Raw genomic sequence first — 22,669 nt, 5'->3', positions numbered from 1 at the left:
GGATTAGCGCTTTTAGCGGCTTATCGGCTTATCGGATCAGCTGATAAGCGGCTTAGCGGCTTAGAAAAAGGGGGGGGAGGAAAAACCCCGCAGGAACTCACAAGACATTTTCGTCTTGCGAAGCAAGCCCATAGGAGATTCATTTTGTGAAGCACCTCCAAAATGGAAAACTCTTTCGTCTAGCAAGTTTTCCGTCTTGCAAGGCATTCGTCTTGTGGGGCACCACTGTATTGTAATCCTGCTGAACTGAGACATAGCAGAGTGGTAGAGCCCCTGCATGTTTGTCTGCTTCAATTAAAATTCCTCATTAACCTGAGTTACTTAACCTGAGGTACCACTGTATTAAAATTCTGTGCCCATCATAGCTGGATTGTGTGACCAATATGAAATTGTTCAAATTTGCTGTTTTGTATTATACATTCTAGTTTTGCTCACCATGAGAAGGGACTGCTGAAAATCTGGTTCAGCAGCTGCTCTGACTTCTGAAACTTCAACCATCAGTGCCCAGACACTTTATAGCTGTAAAGGATCTTGCTTTTTAAAAATTAAAGAACCATTAAATTCTCAGAAAGTTGAATTCTTTGCCTTCAATTTCACGTAATCTGCTTTTCCTGCTCTTCCTGATAATGTAAGTCCAGGTCCTTTTTGAAGTGCTTGTGCAGCGTGACCACATTGGGCTTTAAACTATCCTGGCTGTCAGTTTCCTTGGAGGGCTCTGGGTTCTTGCATCTTCAGAGAGTTTTCCTGCTTTGTCACCAAAAATCTGGACGGTTTTTGTAGGAGCTGGCACAGGAACACAGACCATTGAACATCTGTGTGCACTTATCCTCATAAAAGATACAGAGAGAGAATGAATTAATAGATGATGAAATAACTGCTAGAGCTGGATTTTATTCCATTTCAGTTCCAGGTAGACAATGTTCTGTGGCCTGTGAATGATGGGAATGAGCTGTTCCTCCCATTAGGAACTGCAAATGCTGCCCCAACACAGCCCGTGAAATCACTCCTGCTGTTTCCTGGCACAAGTGACAGCCTTCTTTCTGCTACCCCAGCTCTAAGAAGGAGTGCTTCTGGTCATTGCAAGCATCGATTAAAAAAAAAAAATCACATTATTTCATGTCTTCAACTACTGCTGGTCTGTGAGCTACTTTGTGCTCCTATTGCAAGTCATTGCAGGATGAGATTCACTGAAGCTCAAGTCCAGTGATCCATCTTTTGTTTATTTATTTATTGGATTTGCAGACCACCTTTCAGTGCAAGATGCCCAGGGCGGCATCTCGTGAAAGCAGGAAAAGCACCATATAGAAGCCACACAAATGGCCCTAGCAGCAGTTTCCGAGTGTCAGTAAAATTAGTATATTTATAAAATCCAACAAGCCATTAAAAAACACAACACAGAGCACTGCATGCCAAAAAGTTCTGTCGTCAGACGCCCCCCCCCCACCTAATTTCAAATACTGTGTCAGTGCATGTAGAATGAGATGCTAAAGAAGGGCCTCCAATGAAGAGCAGGCTCATATGGGCCAAAGGTGAGCCCGTTCCCAAACAGTTCAGGGCTTTGTTGGCTGCTAAGCAGAAGCTAGCAATGTCTGTCAGTGGTGAGCAAGGGTGTCATTATGCCCCGCTGTCAAGGATCTCACCCCTGCAGGAGTCTGGTCACCTTCTCCCCATGGCAATTCCTCCTCTGGGCTACACCACAGAGGCAATGCTGCACTCTCATATTATAACTGGGGGAGGAAACCTTCCCCTCTTCATGTTGCTCATAATTTTCTAAATATCTCTCTGACCTCCACAAAGGGGGGCTTTCCAGCTGAGAAAAACATGGCTACAGTGCTTCAACCTTTACACGTGTAGAAGGCATTTTAGCCCCAGGATAATTTCCCCTTTTTGTTTTCTGTGCCACAATATTATTTTTGAGACAGGTTGACTTGAACTGCGAGTCCTATTCCAGGTGTGGCCACAACATTGGCTTACGAAATATTATTAAATGTTTGGCTTTCTTAATAACCTCTTGGAACTGATTTTGCTTCTCTCTCATTGCAACAGTCCACCGTGTGGACCCTACCTAAGATCTCTCTCTTGGATAATCGCAACCAATTTCTTACCTCGTTCCAGTTCTCTGTTCACATGCTGGCTACCCCCAAATAATTCTGAATCCTTTCAATATCAGCAGTTTTGATTGGTTTAGGATTTCTCCTGTAGTCCTACCAGTGAGAGTTACATGCTTTATTTACATGCTCCACCTTTATTGGTTGGTTCTTCAGACACACAAATTTGGAAATAGTGCCATTAATTTCTAAATAAATCTAGATTGTTTTGGGTAAGGGCCGTAGCTCAGTGTTGCAGCATAGGTTCTACATGCAGAAGGTCCCAGGTTCAATACACGCCATCCGCAGGTAGACCTGGGAAAGACTTCTGAATTCTGAAGAACTGCTACCAGTCAGAACAGACAATAGTGAGCTGGTTGAACCAATGGTCTGACTCAGTGTATGGAAACTCCCTGCACTCCAAATTTGCTAACTTCTTTAAAGTGGCCCCTATGCAAAACAGTGGCAACATTGAGCCAAGAGGGTCCTTGGCCTCCCAGGGTCTTTGGCCTTATAAAAACCAGAAGATCCACCAGGAACTCCTTTCTGGCTTCTGTTTCTTGCCTTTCTTTGAGACAAGCTTCATGGAGCCCCTGAAACTCCTTTCTGGGTTTGAATCAGGCAAACTTTGCTGTCATCTATGCAGCAACAGCCAAGTCTCAGCCCTGTCTTATCACATTTCCCTATAGTCCAGTCATGGAGCAGCTGCCTTAGCGTTATGTTCCTCCTTCTCCTCTTTCACTTGTTGGAGGCTAATTAGGGCTGCTACTCCACACTCAGTCTGCTTCTGCAAACACTCATTTCCACACACACACACACACACACACACACACAGCCTAAAAACACCAGAACTTTATGAGACAGACAGACAGACAGAGAGACAAGTGTGTTTTTCACTTTTTTATGAATGATCTTTTTTGTGTGCTGTATTTTCACACCTTGTTTCGATTAGAAATTATGTGACAGACAGACAGATGCTACTTTGGGAGCACAAGAGTGAAATGTATCCATAGAGTGATTCCAGGCTAAGAAGCAAAGGAATTTTCTTTCAAAAGGCAGTGGAGCTGTGTAAAAACAGCAGTTCACAGGGCATCCAATGCATCTCATGTGTGCATGTTTTTTGTGCCATCCACATGACATTCTCATCCAAGTTGGCAAGCCACACTCACACACCCCATTTAATTTGTCTTTCCTGATCTACAGATAAAAGTGGTAAGGGGGGAAATCCAACATAATATCCCATGATACCCAACTGTGGACATATTGAAGTGTATTGTGTGGGCTATTTTTGTGTGTTGTATGTGTAGTGACATTTTTCAGGATGCCATCTTTCACAAGACCTCCAGCTTTCACTGGTGGGCTGCTGCTGGGAATGGCATGACACACACTTTTAAAAATGTGTTTGTTTTCTGGTATATTAGAAACATAATTTTTTAAAATGGCAGTGCACCCAGGTAAACCAAAAGCTGCAGGCATGCCCACAATGGACCTCAGGTTTCCAGAACTCATGGAGGATGGGGAAGTACTAATTGAAGGGAGGGGACAACAAGACATCTCATCAAGCACCTCCCACTAGTGTGGATGGGAAACATTTGAGACAGAGTTCAACTGAAAGTGCTCATGTGTGGATGAAGGTGTACAAAAGCACATATGGAAAAATCTGATCTGTGACACCCACATGCATACAGACACTCTGGAGTCTACATATGTGTACACCTTAAGGTGTGATTGCAGCATACACATTTGCCAGCTTGTACATCATACAGAGACATCTGGCATCCTTGCAAGTCTCACCCCGCAAGGGCTTGCTGCTATTGACTGCATAGACAATGGGCTCATCCACACTTCGCCTAGAAAGCATGGGTCCAATCGGTTTTGTCTTTCCCCCTGAAACCTGCTCTTTAGTGCTAAATCACAGCAAATGACAATCTCTGGAAATCCTGGATGCTGTTTGTTCTAATTCAGCACTAAAACGCATGTTTTTGTAGGGGAAAGCAGTGGGGCAAGTGGAATTGTGGGTGAACCACACACAACCAAGTAAGCCAGGATCCTGTTTCTAGCCTTCATAAACTGGTGCTGGGATCCAGTTGAAGTATGCCAGGGGGTAGCTCTGTCTATTTCAGCACCATGGACAGCGGGTTCATTTGCATACTTTGTTGAGCCCTGAGCAGAGCTTGGCAACAGATTGGATTCTGTCTCAAATCAGCAAGCTCAGCCTGAATTACCTCTGCTGTCCCAGGCTGTAATCTGGGACCTGGAGCTTTCTGCAGACTGCAGTTGTGCTGCAAACCAAAAGATCTGGTTTCTGGACCAGATTCTGATGAATCTGTCAGGCCTGCCAGATTTGATTTTAGATAGAGCGGAATTAAGTTGTCATCTAAGAAACCACAATGTTGAAAACCTGACAATATTTATAACCAACTGCAGAGTCCAACTCATACTATGCCAGATTTCAGATTGTTAAGAATGGTATTAAAGTTAATAAAGAATCCCATTGATGAGACAATATGAAACACACCAGCTTCTTGGTCTCATTTCATGTGTACAGCAACTAATGGGGGGTATGGAGTGTGTGTGTGTGTGTGTGTGTGTGTGTCTGTCTGTCTGTCTGTCTTCATAACAAAACTGAGGATCTCATTGTGGGTAAAGTGTCAGACTTAGAACAGGGAGGGCTGGATTAAAATCTCCAATCAGGCACAAACTTAATGGGGTGGCCTAAAGCTTCACCAATCACACCTCACAATGATGTTGCAAGGATAAAGGTAGGGGATTGGCTCCTCAGAGGAAAGGCAGAATTAAAATGGGGCGAGTAACGCTACTTTCATTTCCCCCAAGTTTTGTCTGGAGCTGAAATGGCTTGAGTTAATGAACCAAATTAGTCTACTGAAATAGTACCTAACTAGTTACTGCCGTTGAATTGTATGTTCCAAAAAGACAGGAAAAAATAATCCTGCATTTCAAAACTGTCTGGAGAGCATCAGATTGAGGAAATCTGATGTCAGCCTGTCTTTGCTCCCTCTTTCTGTGGGAGCCAAGCCAGGCAGCAGTCACTTTTAATCTGTGGAGTGGAGAGGGAGAGAGCAGTTTTTCAGAGCTTTTCTCCCATTCCAGGCTTTGAGTCCAGAAGATTCTACTTGCACATAGGCGCCGACTCCATGGGGCCTGAGGGGGCCCGAGCCCCCTCAAAAATTCGTTTGGGGGGGGCTCCGCCCCCCAATAATCTCGGGTGCCCCTCCAGCAGAGCGCCACCGCCGCCCCTCCCCCAGCCCAAAATGTACAGGGTCGGGCTGCATGCCTCCTGCCCTCCCTCCCGAGCAAAAGCTCCACCCAATTTCCTTCGGAGCTGATTAATAGGCGCAGCACGCTCTCCCCTATTCGCTCACGAGGAGGCGGCGCCACTTTATCTGCATATTCATGAGCTTATTTATTATTCATGAGCTTTCGCTGGCTCCCCCAATATTTTTTATAAGTCGGCGCCCCTGTACTTGCAGCTAGTCGTGCCTTGTTTTACTTTCTTTCCTTGGTTTCTTGCCCTCTGTTTTTTCCTCTTTCTTCTGGTGACCATTGGAATGTTTCCACCCTCCTCCTGCAACTGTTTCTTTGGGGTTCTGAGGACTCCTGCTTTTAAATCTACTTCTGGGCCTTTCCGCACTTCTTTCCCTCTTGACAGTTGCATGGGATACCACTGCCCTTGTTTGGCCTTCCACACAGACACTCTGCAGTTTCAGGTAATGAGGCTGCTGAGGAGGGAGGGAGGGAGGTCAGTGGTGAAATGCAAGAGAAGCACCTTCATGGTAGGCGATTAGCCGGTAGCTAAGGCAGCAAATGCAATACAACCCATCTCTGAGGCTATTACTCTTCTGTTAAACAGACATGGACTGATCCAGGGCAAATTCTGCACCCTGTGAAACTCCCGGCCGCCTAGGTGAGGTCAGGCCCCTCTTTACCTGGACCTTAACCTGTGCACTTGACAGCTATCTGCATTTCGGTGCAATGGGCAGGGCTACATTTGTTTGGGTTGGTCAATCTTAGCCAGCTTTTGCAAACCTGGTACTTTCCAGCATAGCGATGAAAGTTGTAGTCCACAACATCTGGAAAACATCTTGCCAGATTGGCAAAGGCTGGTCTAAGCAATCTGTTAGTATGAAAATACTAACCTCCTCCCCCTTTTCATGACATCATTGCTGCAGATTTTAGCACATTTGCAGCCTATTTACATACAGATCTTGTGATCCACTATTTACATTCCTTTGTGATAGGAGTGTGGGAACGGAACTCAGACACTGAACTTCCGTCCTATGTGCTTTTGTATTTTTTCTCTTTGTTTGTTGCCTTCGGACAGAGCAGAAGCTGCTGCTTGCACTAGCCATGTTTGTTGTTTTGATTTGTAAATAAAGGAAGCTTTCGTGATGCCAGTGCCTCCACAGCCTCACTTCTTGCTGTTACTCTGCTGATGCCCACAGCTCCACAGAAGGTGGGTCTCTGATATTGGATGCTGGCTCCACTGATGCTGTTCGGGGGCCCTCCCAACACAATCTTGGTGGCTTGCTTGGAGGGTAAAATGAGTCTGGTACTAGCTGCAAGTTGACTTTTCACAAAACTGGGAGTGTCACGTTTTTAAAAAATGTTATGCAGCTCTCTGGTTCTCTCTGAACCAGTGGGCATGACATAGCTGCTGTGGGTGGGTGTCCATTTCCAGCTCAGCACACACTAACTAAAGCCCTTATTGTGGGTGCCATTTTATAACCCCGCTTTAGTTTTTTAAAATCATTATTTATCTATTGCTAAATGCTCTTCTGGCCTTTTTTTTTTTAAGTGAAACCAAGGCATGGTGTTGTAACACTATGTTAGAATTATGGTACATCATGATGGTGTTATAGCACCATACCGCTCTTTCATTGTTGCTTTTAAAATGTAGCTAGAGAAGCATGTTAGTGACACTTTAAAAAGTTGATTAAAAAAATAAAAACAGGGTCACAAAATAGCACCCACCACAAATGTCACGATCAATGTGTGCTGAGCTGTGATAAGTTAACTTTCCAGACGTGTCGCTGCCCATGTTGAACCCCTCTCCTTTAAAGCCATATTTACACATGTGGAGATTGTAGTACTCTTCCATCCTTCTAGAAAATTCCACTCAGTGTGGTCTGAGAGATGGTGGAAGAACCACAAGGAAAATACAGGGTGGCAGTGACCGTATGGTATCATCATGTGGAACATGTCCCATAAGAAGTGAGTGAATGAAACTTGGGAATTCCAACTTTGATGCCTAGCATGAACGGTGCCCTGAGATAGGGCTATATATTCTCATCTGTTCTGAACCCAGCACTCTTTGTGACACAGAGAACACAAATATATTTATTTGGAGGATTGAAGTATACTGGAGAAAGGGACTAGATTTGTGCTTGACAAACCCCACCTATGGGGAAGAGCTGCTGCTCCCCAGGCAAAGAGGTTGTTGATGTGTGTTATTCCCCTCTTGCAGAGCAAATGTCCTCAGGAGGGGTGGTGTTTGCAGCAGAAGGTGGTCAATGACAAAGATGCTGCAGATACAGATCTGTCACCTCTCAGACTTGAAACAACCTGTCCTTGGGCATACCCCCAAAATCTGATGCACTCCCTGAAGTGATGGGGTGTTGGAGCAAGGAAGGAGGCCTGTGGGCTGGTTGCTGCCTACCCACCCCAGGTCTCCTCCCTCCACTGCTCTCTCAGTGCATGAATGCACAACCCTTAAGCTCGTATGCATGCACAGCTTTTTAGTGAGAGGTCAGGAGTTTGCTTGCTACCCTCCCTGCTTGTCTTTCCCCAGCAACCCTTGAGCATCTCTGTCCTTGGAATAGACTAAAAGTGCCCACTTTCCATTTCTGCAACCTGAAGACTGTGTGTGTGTTTGCATCTGCATTTGGAGAGCGGGTTTAGAGGAAGAGAAACTTGGGAATGCAGCAGGAAGGCTCTGTCCTTTCTCTGACGTGCTTTGATGTTCTCTAACCCTTCCTATGGAGAAGGCAGGTGGGAAGGCTGAGCATGACTGCAGTGCACCAGAGAGAGAGAGAGAGAGAGAGAGAGAGAGAGAGAGAGAAACTGTTCCTGCTCCTCTAGCTGGGGCACCTCTGAGCTGTCTTGCTTTCTCCTTCCCACCTTTCAGAGAACATGCTAGTGGGGTGCGGCATGCAGGCATGCAATTCTGGGCCCTTTGTGAGCCTGCAGATCTGCTTCCTCTTCCTGGGGGTGCAGCCATAGAAAGTGAATGTCAGCACTCTGCCCTTCTGCCTGCGCGCTCCCATCTTTATTCATGAGGGTAAAATGGAGACTGGCTGGCTGTGTAGTAATGTTGTTGGGAAATAAATAAATAAATAAACACAAACAGGTGCATTTCCATCCAGCGGGAGCATGACTCATCCCCCCCACCTCCCCTCCCTTGCCTATCACTGGGCTCCATTTGAGCAATAGAATGCTTCAAACCAATCTTTCCCTGGTGAGCTGGGGAGGAGGAGGAGGAGGAGTTAAGCCAGGGGGGTGGGTCTCCTTTATCAAGGCCGGTGGAAAGAGGCCAGCCCACTGCAGAGCTGTGCATCTTCCCAGCTGAAAGAGAGAGAGCTGGAAGTGGCCAGAGAGGCAGAGGAGGACGTTGCTGCTGCTGCTGCTGCTGCTGCTGCTCTTGCTCCTTCTCCTTCAGAAGAAGAAAGGCAGCTCACCATGCCAGAGTGCTGGGATGGGGTAGGTACAGCTCAGCCAGGCAAGAAACGGTGTGTGTGTGTGTGTGTGTGTGTGTGTGTGTGCAGGTGGTGGGGCTGCTGCATGCCACTGCTGGGCAAGGGAAGGGGGTACCCCCCCCATGTTACTGGAGACCCCAGCCTGCTCCTTAACCTCAATGTTTTCTGCCCCAGCTTAACACATTCCAATAAGAGGAGGATGGATCTGCACTAGTCCTTGAGCACGTGTGGCAGGTAGGAGGCTTGAAGGACAGCCTGGGCCATCCTCTCTTAGAAGGCGGGTGGTGCTTTTCCCTTTGCAGCCACGGAAGGAGAAATCAAGGCACGATGCATTCCGAGTGCTAAGGACCAGCTTGGCCTGGAGGTCTTGCCTTCTCATTTAAATGCCAGGAGATATGTGTAGGCATTTCGTGGCAAAGCAGAGAGGCATTCTGCCCTGGCTCCAGTACACTCTGCGATTGCTTCAACCTGGCATTGAGGGGGAAAGGGTCCACAGGATGGACCAAGCCTCTTGTTCCTGCTTCCCTTCGGGACAATCACAGACTTGGAGGGCGCACTATGGAGACAGGGCATGGGAAACCTTTGTGGATTCCCTGGGTGCAACCGACGGGGCTGGCGGGCAGGGGAAGCATCTCCTCATTTTGCAGTGACAAGGGCTGAGGCTGCAGGCATTTTGGGGGAGGGGAGGAGGAGGGGGATAATCCATGGCTGGTTCCTGCAGTTTCCCTCTTTGCTGTTGTGTCTGAAGCACCCAGCAAGCAGATGGGCGAGAGGTTCCGCTGAGGCGCATGCTGCTGCCTGGTGTCACCTCTCTGCTGTGCAAAGGGCATGTGTGGCATCTGGGGAGAGAAAGTGCACCATTTTCTCTGCACACCCAGCATCCCTTTTGGCACGTACACAGCTCCTTCCCTCCTTCCCTCGCTGTTCCCATTCCTACTGGCTGTCCTCCTAGAGCCTCCCTGCCTGGCTTGCAGAGGTGGGTGGAGGACGAGAACCTCATTTGTGGCTTTGCGCTGGGTGTCGGGACTCATTTGCAAAGCAGGAGGAGAACATCTTTGGCGCCATGAAGCTGGGGCAAGACGTCTCTCTGTCCTTGCTGAGACCACCCCTGGCAAACTCTTCTTCCCCAGAGCCCCACAGAGCTTTCCCCATCAAGGACAGAGCAGGTGGAGCCTGGAGGCAGAGCTGAGCCAGGGCTGTCCATCTGGAGGGCTGCCTTGCCTTTCAGCTCTGCCCTGCTGTTTGACCTTGAGTAAAGCTTGCCCTTGACAGGGATCTCTCTCTCTCTCTCTCTCTCTCTCTCTCTCTCTCTCTCTCTCTCTCTCCCCATCCCCAGCATTGCTGATGCTCTTAATAGGCATCTCACTCCACTTCCAAGATGATGTGGGGATACTCTTGGCTAAAGCTGCCAGGATGAAGGGAAGAAAGGAAGAGTTTCCCATAAGGGCAGCCTGATCCTCCTCAAGGATGGTGGTGGGACTGGAAGGGGAGAAGTGGGTGGCCAAGCTCTTTGCAGCAGCTTTTTGGTTGCTCCCCTGCTGCAGGGTGGAGTAGGGGGTATAGACTGTGTGGGTGTTGTTGCCTCTAATCTACAGGGTTCCCCCCAAAAGGCGTTTGCTTCTAAAATATGCAGCTTCCTCTGTGGGTCTCGGTGGGGAGATTTTGCTGGGGTGGAATGGGAGCCATGAGTTCTGCTGGATCATGAGGGCCAACCTCCCCCCTCCCCCTCTTGCCCTCCTTTCTGGCATGGCTGCCTCTCCGCCGCCACCACTTTGGTCTCTCTTTGCCCTTCCTTGCTTCCATCTCTCCCCATCTGCTATTGCCAGTTGAAATGGCTGCTGTAGAGGTCAGCTGAGGGAGGAGCCCGATGAAGCTGGTCTTTCAGAGAGCTGTGAGTCGCCTAGTACTGAGTCAGACCGCTGGGCCGCGTAGCCCAATCTGACAGGCTGTGAGGATGTCTTGAGTAGGGTACTACGTGAGAGTAAGTATAGGAGCCTGGGGCACTCTGGGCATTTGTTTCAGGGGCTCTCTTCCCTTCCCCTCCCCATTCTGGAGTGGGAAGGGCAAACTGGGCATTTGTTACCCAGAGGAGGATTCTGTGTGTTGCAGAGCTGCTGGCCTCTCCCATCCCAAATGCCCTATCTATGGCCTCATTTTTAATGTTCTATCTATCTAAGTTATATTCTGCATTTTTCTGCAAGAGAGCAATAAAATGCAATTGACTATATCAAAACAGAGATGCAATAGATGTACAATATCAAAAATGAGAGGTGGTGAAGCTTCTGGAATTGACACCTTCCACCCTGGTAAAACCCCCCCCGCCCCCAATCCCAGGTATGTACAAGCTATTTGGAGCTACTCATTCATGCAATGGCAGCCTGCACATGTTCTGAAGCCCAAAGGAAATATTCCCACCACAGCATGAGAACCTCTGCCAACACTGTCTGGTCGCAAATGATGCTGGTCATGCTTGTGAGATGCTGATGTGAGAAGGAGCCACATTGTCTTGCTGTCCCTAGAGTTTAACTGGCATGGCGTGAGGCCGAACCATACTAAAGCGTATCCCATGTAACAGAGACCTGGCCCTTAGAAGGGGCTCCACTGCCAAAACTTGGCTCCAGATAATTGGAAGAACATAGAAAGAGCCTGCTGGATCAGGCCAAGGGCCCATCCAGTCCAGAATTCTGTTCTCACAGTGGCCAACCAGGTGACCATGAGAAAGCAGTCTCTGAGCACAAGAGCCTTCTCCCCTCCTGTGACTTCCAGCATCTCTTATTCAGGAGCATTACTGCCTTCAACTGTGGAACCACCATGGCTAGGAGCTAGTAGAATAATAAAGAATAACAATACTAAGCTATTCTGCAGCACTTTCAGGTTTTTAACGGGTTTGAAAAGCATTACCTCAATACTAGTCGAATTGTCTTATTTTAATTTTATTTGACAAAATTTGCATATCCCTTAGCTGTAAGCAAATCCTCTAAGCAGCTTACAGAGATAGATTCATGTATGCCTTAAAAGTATTTTTATCCATTTTATCAATGAAAATGTTGACCAGGATGGTGGCTGCTATGAAAAAGCTGAATAGCATATTAGGGATTATCAGGAAAGGCAGAATGATAATGCCTTCATGCTACCCTTCCTGCCCCAGACCTACAACTCCCATCAGCATCAGCCAATATGGCCAAATGTTGCTGGGGCTGATGGGAGTTGTAGTTCAAAACATCTGGAGGACACCAGCTTGGGGAAAACTATACCAATTTTATTTTGCAACTGCATTTGGAACGTGTGTGTGTAATTTGGGATATTGTAGAACTGAACAGAACAGGGGAGCTGCCATGAGCAGGAGCCTGGAACAGCTTCCCAGGTTATTGGCTTAGCTGTTTCTGTTTAAAATTGTTTTAATGGTTATGTTTTCCCATAGCTTGGCTTTATTGTGTATTTTAATTAAAGATGTTGTAATATTATTCCGTATTTTAATTATGGATTGATCTTACAGTTGTAAATAACTTAGAAGCCATTTTGGCATATAAGCAGGATATACCGTACATTATTATTATTATTATTAATAGCTAATAATAGATCTGGATTGCCTTCTTCCAAGTGAGCAGCAGGGCCCCAATCCCTTCCTTGAGTCCTTTGGGCCACTAGAATATTTATGAATATTGTTGGCAACTGTGGCCCTTTTATACTCATGCGTTGGCATCAGGGGCATTGGTGCCCAGCCTCTCAGGACAGGGACAGATCACAACCTTCTGTTTTGAATAATTTCACTAGGCCAGGGTCACTAGGGACCCATAGTCAGATGCCCCATCATCAGCTATGTTCAGATACATTTGATCCATCCTGGCAGCACCTTGCTGCTGTTTGACCCCCATTTTCTGCCCCTCTCTGGTGTGATAGAGCAGATGAATTGGTCCCTGATCTACTGGCTCCCACATCGTTACTGGAATTGACTACCCTAGAAATGTATCACTTCAGCTTAACAAATTGCAGACTATTTGCATCATTTTTATAATCATTCAGGGAGTCCTTTTAAAAAGTGGGTGTTTTAGGTTGTTCTCACAGCAGCTCCATGAGGTAGATTGCTACTATGTGTGTTTTACGAGAGGGGAACCCCACTTATCCCATGCAGGATACGGATGTTCATCCCTCTGCCCACTTATTATATATATATTGATTATTTCATTGCATTTATATCCCACCTTTTTCTCCAAGGTGCTCAAGGTGCCGTACACAGTCCTCCTCCTCATTTAATCCACACAACAACCCTGTGAGGTAGAATAGGTTGAGAGGTAGTGACTGGCCCAAGATCACCTGGTGAGCTTCATAGCAGAGGGTGGCAGGGTTTGAACCCAGGTCTTAGTTTGACACTCTTAACTGCTCCACCATACTTGCTGATGACTTTTGTGGTGGCCCTGGAAACACACAAAGAGGATGGGCAGGGAGCCAGGCTTCCACACTTCTGAGGTCTTATGGGAAAATGGGGACTGGCTTCTTCTAACAGTACAAACAGGCTGACCATGGAAGCAGCAGTGCCTTCCACAGGGAAAATTGGAAAGTGGGAATCAGAGAGAGAAGACGCAGGTGCCTCTTCCTCCATTCTGAAGTGGATCAAGCAATGTGCACCTGGACCCTTCTTCCTGCCAGGGGAGGACTGATACAACTCTTTCTCTTCCATCTTTCCTCCAGGAGCACGATATCGAGACTCCATATGGGCTGCTGCATGTCGTCATTCGGGGGTCCCCGAAGGGAAATCGCCCGGCTCTCCTGACGTACCATGATGTGGGACTCAATCGTAAGTGTAGCACTTTCCTTCTGACCAGGGCAGGAGAGGAGTAACTCCACCAAAGGGTGGGAGCTTCTCAGTTGCTGTTGATTGGACCAACTGTGCTTCATGGTTTGGGCACCAGAAAGGAGCAGGATGGGGGCAGCAGGCCGCAACTTCAGTGCATGAGGCCTCCTTGGCTGATTTGCACTTGTGGGGCTGCGAGTCCCAAGATGTTTTGAGGCAGAAGAGAGGGGTCCGATTTTAGTTGGTCACCAAGAAACAGAGACACAGAGTTGGGTAGAGAACTATGATTAGGCCAGCCAAAAGTCTGAAGGTGACATAAGCTTCCGAACTACACCAAACGCTTCCTCAGATAAAACGAGTATTTCAAAAAAGGGTATAAATTCTTGCATTTATTTTTAGACTAGACTGGTCCAGCAGATCAAGAGGCAGATGAAAATTGAGACCAATAAATAAATAAATTTGAAACTCCCTGCCTCTTGACATCAAGGAGGCCCTTCGCTGTACTCTTTTCAGGGCCTGGGTATAACTTTCATTTAAGGCAGGCCTATCCAGACATGTAGATGCTGACACCCTTTAATCTTTTTTGGCTGTTTTAATTATTTTAAACTGTTTTTCTTTCTTGATAATTTTAATGTTTTTTGTAAACTGGTTAGAGATTTTACTTCAATCAAGAAGTGCATAAATTTTGTTAAATGAATAATTAAAGCTGGAGGCCCTATTGTTGGGTCCTGTTCCTTATGCCCGCTGTCACCTGTGTGCCCATGAAGGTCTTGTACAATTTGAGTATGGTGGTTGCAAATTTCCCTTGCAAAATCAAGGCACCAAGTCTTCCGTGTCTTAGAAATATGGTTTGTTCACACATATTTACACCTGGAGCCTTCAACAGAGGGGGTGCAGAGCATTACACCCAAAGAGTGTCCCTCAATGCTTCTCTCATAGCTTCAGCAAACTTGGCTCCAAAGCAACAGCCAATTATGGCCCCTGATCTCTCAGTGCAGTCTCTTCCAGCCAGGGTTCAGGAATCCATTAGCTGGAGTCTTCTCAAACTCTAACCCTTCACTGAATGTGGAGCTTGCCTCCCCAATCATAACAATAAGGAACATAGGAAACTATGATTTTGAGTCAGACAGCTTGATCCATTTAGCTCAGTGTTGTCTGCACTGACCGGCAGCAGCCCTCCAGGACTTCAAGCAGGGATCTCTCCCAGCCCTTCCTGGAGATGCTGGTAATTGAATTCTGCAGGCAAAGCAGCTGCTTTTCCACTGAGCTGCAACCCAAGATTTTGACAGTGCAGATGGCAAGTGTTGACATTTCAAACTGGTCACTAACTGACCAGGAAAGATCAGGCCTACTCTGCTGCCCTGTGCCTTTGGCAGAGGCTGGCTGGTGGCAGAGGCTGCTGTTGCTGCTGCTGCTGGTGGGAGGGAGGAGAAGAGATGTGGCTGGGTGAGGAGGCGGCGGTCATGTGACTGTTCGGCATGAAACTGCTGCTGCTTGTCCAAAAAGGTCACCTTGGAATGCTGCAGAGGGAGAGGGGGGCTGCAGGAAAGGTGGCTGGGAGGCTAATCTGCCACAGCCTGAAAAAGGAGAGAGGCAGGAAAAAAGCTGTCAAGAGAACAGAATGGAAAGCTGCAGGCTGATTCCTTGCAGGCATATTCTAGGCTGTGCTGGGAGCAGAGCTGATCCAGGGACCTTGTTTCCATGTCACCCCTTTACCCTGAAATTTCTGTCCCTGAGAATCTGGACAATGCCAGTGGCAAACCATTGCACTCCAGTATGTGTTTCTGTGTTGCAGGGAGTTGCATTAGATGACCCTGTGCTGGCTGGGGCTGATGGGAGTTGTAGTCCAACATCTGGAGGGCGTCAGGTTGGCAAAGGCTGCCCTAAAGTGTGTGCGCACCAGCATGGCTTGCTCCCACCAACCCCAGCATCATATGCTTGTGCTGGCTGGGGCTGATGGGAGTTGGAGTCCACCAACACCTGGAGGTTGAAGTCTGTTCTGTGGGAAACTCCAAAGGTTAGCACATTCAGCAGCAAGGACTGGCACAATGGTGTTCTCCACCAGCAAGGCAAGGAGTGGGCACGAGAAAGGGGAAGATCAGTAGGCCTGGTCCCACAGAGCAGCTGGGGAAAGCAGGCCAGGCCTTCTGCAAGGCCCATGGCTAGTGCTGCTGGCTATGGTTGAGGCAGGCAACACAAGTTGCCTCAGCAAAGTCTTGGATATGCTGACAGAGCTTCAGTGTGGGGGTGTGGTAGTCAAGATGGAAGCATCACTCTCTGGGTGAGCCATCTGGCCAAATAAAAGGCCAGTGCCTTTTTCTAGGCCGTGAGGCATTATCAGTGGTTCCCAAAGTGGGGAGTATTGGGGGGGCGAGCAGTTTATGGAACCAATGACACAGTGGCCAGAAAAGTTTGGGAACCACTGTTTCAGGCTCTGGGGACTGCCTTTTAGTCTCCTCGGGGTTCCCCTGACCTCTCAAAGCCACCTGTGTCTGGTGGCAGAGGTGTCTCTTCAGAGGGCTCTGGTGCCAGTGCAGTTAACCTTTCAATTCAATCTACATTTATACATAACAATGAACAAATGCAAATTTGTGTCATGCTCCAACCCCTTTAAGTACCCAGCAATTTCACAGGTTCCTTGTTAGTTGGACAACTGGGCCCCTGAAGGCCAGGGATGATGGTTTCCCAGCACTAGGCAGTTACACTGGTGCAGAAATTGCTTGAAAGGAATATTTCTTCCTCCCCACACCTGGCTGACATTAGGGCACAAGCAGGTCACACAGGAGAGCCAGTGTGGTGTTCATGGTTAGAGTGTTAGACTGTGACCTGGGAGACTGGAGTTCGAATCCACACTCAGCCCTGAAGCCCACTGGGTGGCCTTGGGCCAGTCACTGCCTCTCAGCTTAGCCTACCTCACAGGGTTGTTGTGAGGATAGAATGGGAAGGTGAGAACCACGCAGACCACCTTGAGCTCCTTGGAGGAAACAAAGGTTTATAAATGCTGTAAATACAATAATATAATAAAATAAAGGACGGGGCAACCAGCACTCAGAATTTATTTCCAAGGACATGCTTCTTTGTTCCTCAAGTTTTGCAACCTTTTTTTTTTTTTGTCCTGAGTCCTGTTGACTTTGACTCTGTCTCTCTTCCCGCCCCCACTTTGCTCCCTTGCAGACAAGCTTTGCTTCAACACTTTCTTCAACTTTGAGGATATGCAAGAGATCACCAAGCACTTTGTGGTCTGCCATGTGGATGCTCCTGGGCAGCAGGCGGGGGCCTCACAGTTCCCTCAGGGGTAGGTGCCTCCCATGGAGCAGCCTCTCCCAAACTGGCGCCCCCCCCCAGGCATTTTGGATTACAACTCCCATTATCCACCAACATCATACAGCCGAGCTGGCTGGGGCTGATAGGAGTTGTAGTCTGAAATGTCTAGGACACACTCTGTTCTTGCTGTGTTATGGGATTGCTTGATCATCATTGCTACACCTGTCTTCCAGCACAGCTGGCCACACCTGGCCAGGTTTCCCATCAGGGATGAGGAACGTGTGGCCCTCTAGGTGTTGTCAGACCTCAGCTTCCGTCCTCACCAGCCGTCAGCCAGGTGGGCTGGAGCCAATGAGAATTGCACTTGGACCCCATCTGGAAGGGCACAGGGTTCTCCATTCCTGCCTTAAACGGAGTCCCTCAAACACTCCCTTGTGGGTCATGCTGTGGTGATGGTTGTAACTTGGCAACCTAGTGAGGATGTGAAACTTGTGGTGGATGACGACCTTCTCATTGCATGCTGATATCAACTCTTCCTGGGAGGAATAACTGTCATGAGTCAGGGTATCAGTCATGTTGGTCATGTGAGCTGGCCCTGGTTCAAGGCAAACACGGCTGGACCTTCTCTAAGGGTAAATGGCATGGGCAACCAATAGTTCAGATGCTGAATCAGGCCAGCCCCACACCCCCACTGATTGGGGGAGGAAGGAGAGGCCCAGGACTGGCTCAGAGGATGGGGACTTCTCTAAAGGAGAATTGGGGCTTCCCCAGAAGAGCAAAAAAAGGGGGTGCTTCCCTAGTTCCTGTCGGTCTTTCCCTCAGATCTCCCCCATCATGCTCGGAAAAGACTTCAACGTTGTGTCCTGGCTCTCCTTTGTCTTCACAGGTACCAGTATCCTTCCATGGACCAGTTAGCTGCCATGCTGCCCAGTGTCGTCCAGCACTTTGGGTGAGCCTTGGGTAACCTACTTGTCCTTGTTGTGAAATCACATGATGGGGCAGGACTCCCAGGGAGGCAGTGGAAGGAGGAGGATGGTTTTTAATTTAGCTGGGAGCAAAAGCATCATACCTTTGCCAGCCTCTTGCCCTCTAGATGTTTTGGACTCTGGTTCCCATCTTCCCCAACACCATCTGGTCCTTCTGGCTGGGGTTGATGTAGTCCAACCCATCCAGAAGGCAGCAGGATGGAGAAAATGATGGCATGAGTGAATGAAATAATTGGATAAATTGCCACTGATAAAGCTGAGGAATATTTTAGATCTGGTTAATGAGTTGCTTGGAAGGAAATAAATAATCTGATAGTATTTGTCTTATAAAAGTTCTATGATTAAGATATTTGGCATCAAACACGAAGCATCAAACTTTAGTTGAGTGAAGGAGGCTTAAAGGACAGCCACGAAAGTCCACCAGTGGGAGGAAGGAAGGGAAGTGGCTACCTAGGGGACCACTAATCACTTTTCTTTCCGCAGGTTCAAGTATGTGATCGGGATTGGTGTGGGAGCAGGCGCCTATGTCCTTGCCAAGTTTGCTGTAAGTGATCAGATGGTGGGTGGGTGTGTCCTGCATCCTAGCCAGACAAGGGTTTTTTAAAAAAAACTATCAAGGCCCAGCACCATTTTTGGTGTTTTCCCGGGCAGGGACCTGCAGTCTGATCCTTGGCATGCTTACTCAATGAAGCTGATTGCCGGGTAAGAAGAGTGATAGTACCAGCAATTCCTATTTGAAGTGACCTGGGACTTGCAGCTCAGGGCTTTGGAGAGAAAGGGCTTTCTCCACCCCTCCCTTTGATTTCTTAACTCCCCAGGAAAGTCTCAAGTTGTGGCTCTGAAGTGGACTGACTGTGCCTTGTTACTGGGCAGAGCAGCCTTCCTTGACTTGGTGCCCTCCAAATGTTTTAGACTACAACTCCCATCAGTTTCAGAAAAGCACTGCTCCGCTGGCTGGGGCTGATGGCAGTCGTAGTCTAAAAGCATCTGGAGGGCACCAGGTTGGGGAAGGCTAGAGAAGGTTATCCAATCAGTGTATTTGTATTTTTAGATTCTAAAGATATAGTGCTTGCTTTATGATGCTCGCTTTTATGCTTACTAATTATCTCTCTGTCCCAGTGGGTACATCTGTGAGCCAGAATAAACTCAATCTGCCTGTCTATCTGTTTTGATTTAGCTGATCTTCCCAGATCTGGTTGAAGGCCTTGTTCTGGTCAATGTGGACCCCAATGGCAAAGGTTGGATTGACTGGGCAGCCACCAAGGTGAGACAGCCTCCCCTCCCTGCCGCTACTGGGTGTGTGTCAGAGCCAAGTCTCTGCAGGCCAATTGAGGTTTCTGCTGCTGCTGCTCAAGTAGACTCATTGCTGGGGATGGACAGCTGAGTGAGGTCTCTTTGGATCCATCAACATCTGTGCAAAAAGCAAAGTTCATGCATCTTCCTTTGACAACCCATACAGAGCAGCCCATACAGAGTGGGGCCACAGGGCATGTTTGGGGGGCAGGTGTTGGCAACTTATTGTTTTATCCATTTTTACCTGCCATTAATACATAAAATGTGAAAAAAAAATCCCCTCCTTTCCTATCAATAAAAAATCTAATTACAATGGCCTCCCTGATTGCTCACTTTTAGTTTGCTTTGCTTAGCATACAGACAAACAAACAAACAACAAACAAACAAACAAACAAACAAACAAACAGAAAGCAATATATTCTGAGGTAATTAGTATAAACGATGAGTACATTTGCCCTCATGTGGCTTGCCCTAATTCACTGGTTCTGTTTCCAGGTATGTTATTACTGCCTGCCAGTCCTTCATAAAATGGTCTGTTTCTGTCTCCTTTCTTGGCTTCTAAATTGCTGTGCTAATTGATCCATAATTAAGAAATCCCAGGGTTTTCTTAACCCAACCCAGACATGTAGGGGTTTTCATTTTTGTGCTATCACAAATTGAGCAGCTGTTTACTAATCTCCATCTAGGGTTTTGAATTCTTGCTCAAAATATCCCAGACCGCAATAACCTGTGCAAAAAAATCATTTTTGCATCTGTTTGCTTAATCCCTGTGACCTCCCCCCCCCCCACCATTTGCACAACTTGAGAAGAAAAGCAGTTCAACCTTCAGCAATGAAGGCAATGAGTGACTTAACACAGAAGTGTTGAGAGTGGGGTATGTAGAGTGTGCAAATGGCACACAGAGCCCAGCCCCTAAAGAGCTTGCTGCTGCCACTCTTCAGCATCTGCCACCTGAGGTAGCTGCCTCACTCTGCCTAATTAGAGGCCCAGACCTGGAAGCTGCTCACACATTTAATGTGACAAGCTAGCTCTTTTTCGGTAGGCTACTGGGGTGTGCAGCATATTCACATGCAACCATTCTTGGGGCAATTAAAACCCCCCACACCTCCCAAAATAAAGCTACCTGTGGCTCAGTGCAGTGCTGGATCTGTATAGTAGTTACCATGGTCCTTTGCTCCTATTTTCCAGCCTTGTGATGGAGGCTTCTCCAACCTGGAGCCCTGTACCAGAGCACACTGCCATTCCTTTCTGTGGGTGTCACAGCATGGCTCATACTTGGTTGGGTGTGTGATGATGGGTTATCTCAGGAGACAGAGGGCAGGTGGGCAACAGTGGGCCATCCCCAGCTGACAAGACAGCTCCTCCCAAGAGTTCTGCTCCCCACTTGGCTTGGGTCCAAGTGACTGGGTTCTATGTCCACTCCTGACAGTCCATTGCCTGGAATGAGCTAACTGAAATTCTTGACTCACCTGTAGGATATTGCAAGCACATAAAGTCTCAGTCATCCTTAGCCCATCACAGCGGACTGCCCTATCTTAATATCCCTGAACTGCAGAGGGAGAGGCCTGCCTTTAGTCTGCGCCCTGCCCCCCTGAGTTCACATCTAATTTGGGGCTTCATAGTGACCACAAAATAACATTGATGGGCTCAAAAGCTCAGATGACTTATAAGGGAATTAGACCGACCTTCCCCAATTAATGGTCTTCCAAATGTTTTGGACTATGTGCATCATCCCCTGCACCAGACAGCTGTGCTGGCTGGGGCTGATGGGAGTTATAGTCTGGTTGAGGAAGGCTGAACTAGACAAATTCCTGGAACAGGAGAGGTATTAGGTGTGGAACGTCAATTGGGCTTAGAAGAAAGTCACATTGACTTCAGGTTCAGAGGGCATCGGAGTGGACTGTTAATCTGATATTGCAAGGCAATTAATTCTTTACTCTTATGCTCTGCTTTCAACTTTCAGCTCTCTGGCCTGACCAGCACATTGCCTGACACAGTTCTGACTCACCTGTTCAGCCAGGTAAGAAGCATGCAACAGCTATGGAAGGAGCTGGGAGCGGTGGGGGTGCTTCTCCCCTCCCCCCTTCTGCTTTTGGGGCTGTCAAAGGGCAAGACTGAGACACTTCTTGAAAGCCTCCAGCTCGCCCTGTCCAAGAATGACTAGGGGAACCTCTTTAGAAGGACATTGCAGCCTGAGTCTCCCATGCAAGGAGCTTGAGAGGCAGCCAGGTGGAGGTTGTCACATCCTGACAAGGTGTTGGTTCCTGTGATGCATCTTCCCACCTGGTCTGGCAATATTTTGGTGCAAGCCAAAGGTGTTGGTGACCCTGTGATGCACAGAGATCTCCAGGTGGCTGCATTTTAAGCAGACGCTTACAAGTGTGGAGGGCCTGGGGCAGAGAAGAAGTCTCTGTTTAGTTTCAGCAGTCAATAGCAACAGAATGCTAGAGACTCTGTAAAAGAGATCCAGAGTTCTGCCCCACGAAAACGACACATTTTCAGGGCTGAGACAAAAGCCCTGAGCCAGGCCTGAATGGTAGCAGGGCTCCTTTAAAACTTCACGCAGGTCTCTTCCCAAGGATGAATCCAAAGAGACCATGCTGGGAGGTGTGTGAGAGAGAGAATATGAAACCAAGTGAAAAGCCACCTGTCTGCAGCACCCCCCCTTATGGCAGGGTATCAAATACATATCCTTACCCAGGATCAGGGTTGGCAGCCAGCCAGCCTGCTCAGCAAACTCAAAATTGCAGGGGTGACCAGACTTCATTTTGTGCTGTGTTTCTAGGCACAGGTCTGCTCTTTAAAGCACCATATCCTAGTGCTTTGTCGTCGTCGTCCTACACTTTCCCTCCAGAAACCTGCTCTTTACTGCTGAATCCAAGCAAATAGCAATCTGTGGAAAACCCAAATTGCTGTTTGTTCTGATTCAGCATCAAAGGGTGGGTTTTTGCAAGGAAAGTGTCAGGGGCAAAGAAAAGTGCTCAGACAAGGTGCTTTAAAGTGCAGACCTGTCTCTGGAAAATGTGGGGCAAAAGTTAAGTACGGCTGAGTCCTGGGTCTGCAATTTTAGCCTGGCTCTTAAGCGGTGAGCTGTGCCCTACAAAGAAGTGGATCCAGCAGAGTCCTTGGGCTCACAGAGGTGCTTTTCCAGTCAATGCCTCCTCCAGCCCAGAATGGTTGCTCTGGTCCTCAATGGTGCCCTGACTTGGCCTCCTTTCTGTCTGCCCTCTTTCCACACCCACAGGAAGAGCTGGTGGGGAACACAGAGCTGGTGCAAAGCTATCGGCAGCAGATCAGCAGCATGGTGAACCAGTTCAACCTCCAGCTCTTCTGGAACATGTACAACAGGTAGGGGCAGGGGCTGAAGGAACTGCATGCATCTTGGACCATGCTTTCCTCCCAACAGACAGCTACCACCATACTCTCCCCAATTCCCCCCTTTTAAAATTTGCTTGCAAGCCCTATCGCTCACATCCAGTTATGATGAAGCTTGTTTTTAATAATACCTTCAAAAAACTATTTATTATTGTTTTT

The 22,669-nt window shown here is 47.8% G+C and overlaps 1 protein-coding gene across 6 annotated transcripts in view; it reads left to right on the top strand.

Annotated features, from left to right (window-relative positions):
- The window catches only part of NDRG4 (NDRG family member 4), a 51,065-nt gene that overhangs the window by 16,553 nt on the left and 11,843 nt on the right, over positions 1-22,669 (top strand). For 4 of the 6 annotated variants that reach the window (XM_083515086.1, XM_083515085.1, XM_083515084.1 and 1 more), the window contains exons 4-10: positions 13,490-13,595; positions 16,767-16,887; positions 17,743-17,805; positions 18,326-18,386; positions 19,020-19,106; positions 21,099-21,155; positions 22,380-22,483. In XM_083515086.1, coding sequence (XP_083371212.1) covers positions 13,490-13,595; positions 16,767-16,887; positions 17,743-17,805; positions 18,326-18,386; positions 19,020-19,106; positions 21,099-21,155; positions 22,380-22,483 — 599 coding nt within the window. Of the gene's footprint in view, positions 1-8,652; positions 8,805-13,489; positions 13,596-16,766; positions 16,888-17,742; positions 17,806-18,325; positions 18,387-19,019; positions 19,107-21,098; positions 21,156-22,379; positions 22,484-22,669 lie in introns of those variants that run through there. The other 2 variants (XM_083515087.1, XM_083515088.1) reach the window with 2 other exon arrangements.

Source organism: Podarcis liolepis (genome assembly GCF_965112155.1).
Source record: "Podarcis liolepis genome assembly, chromosome: 7".
NCBI classification, from domain to species: Eukaryota; Metazoa; Chordata; class Lepidosauria; order Squamata; family Lacertidae; genus Podarcis; species Podarcis liolepis.
This window is presented reverse-complemented; position numbering and strand designations above follow the sequence as displayed.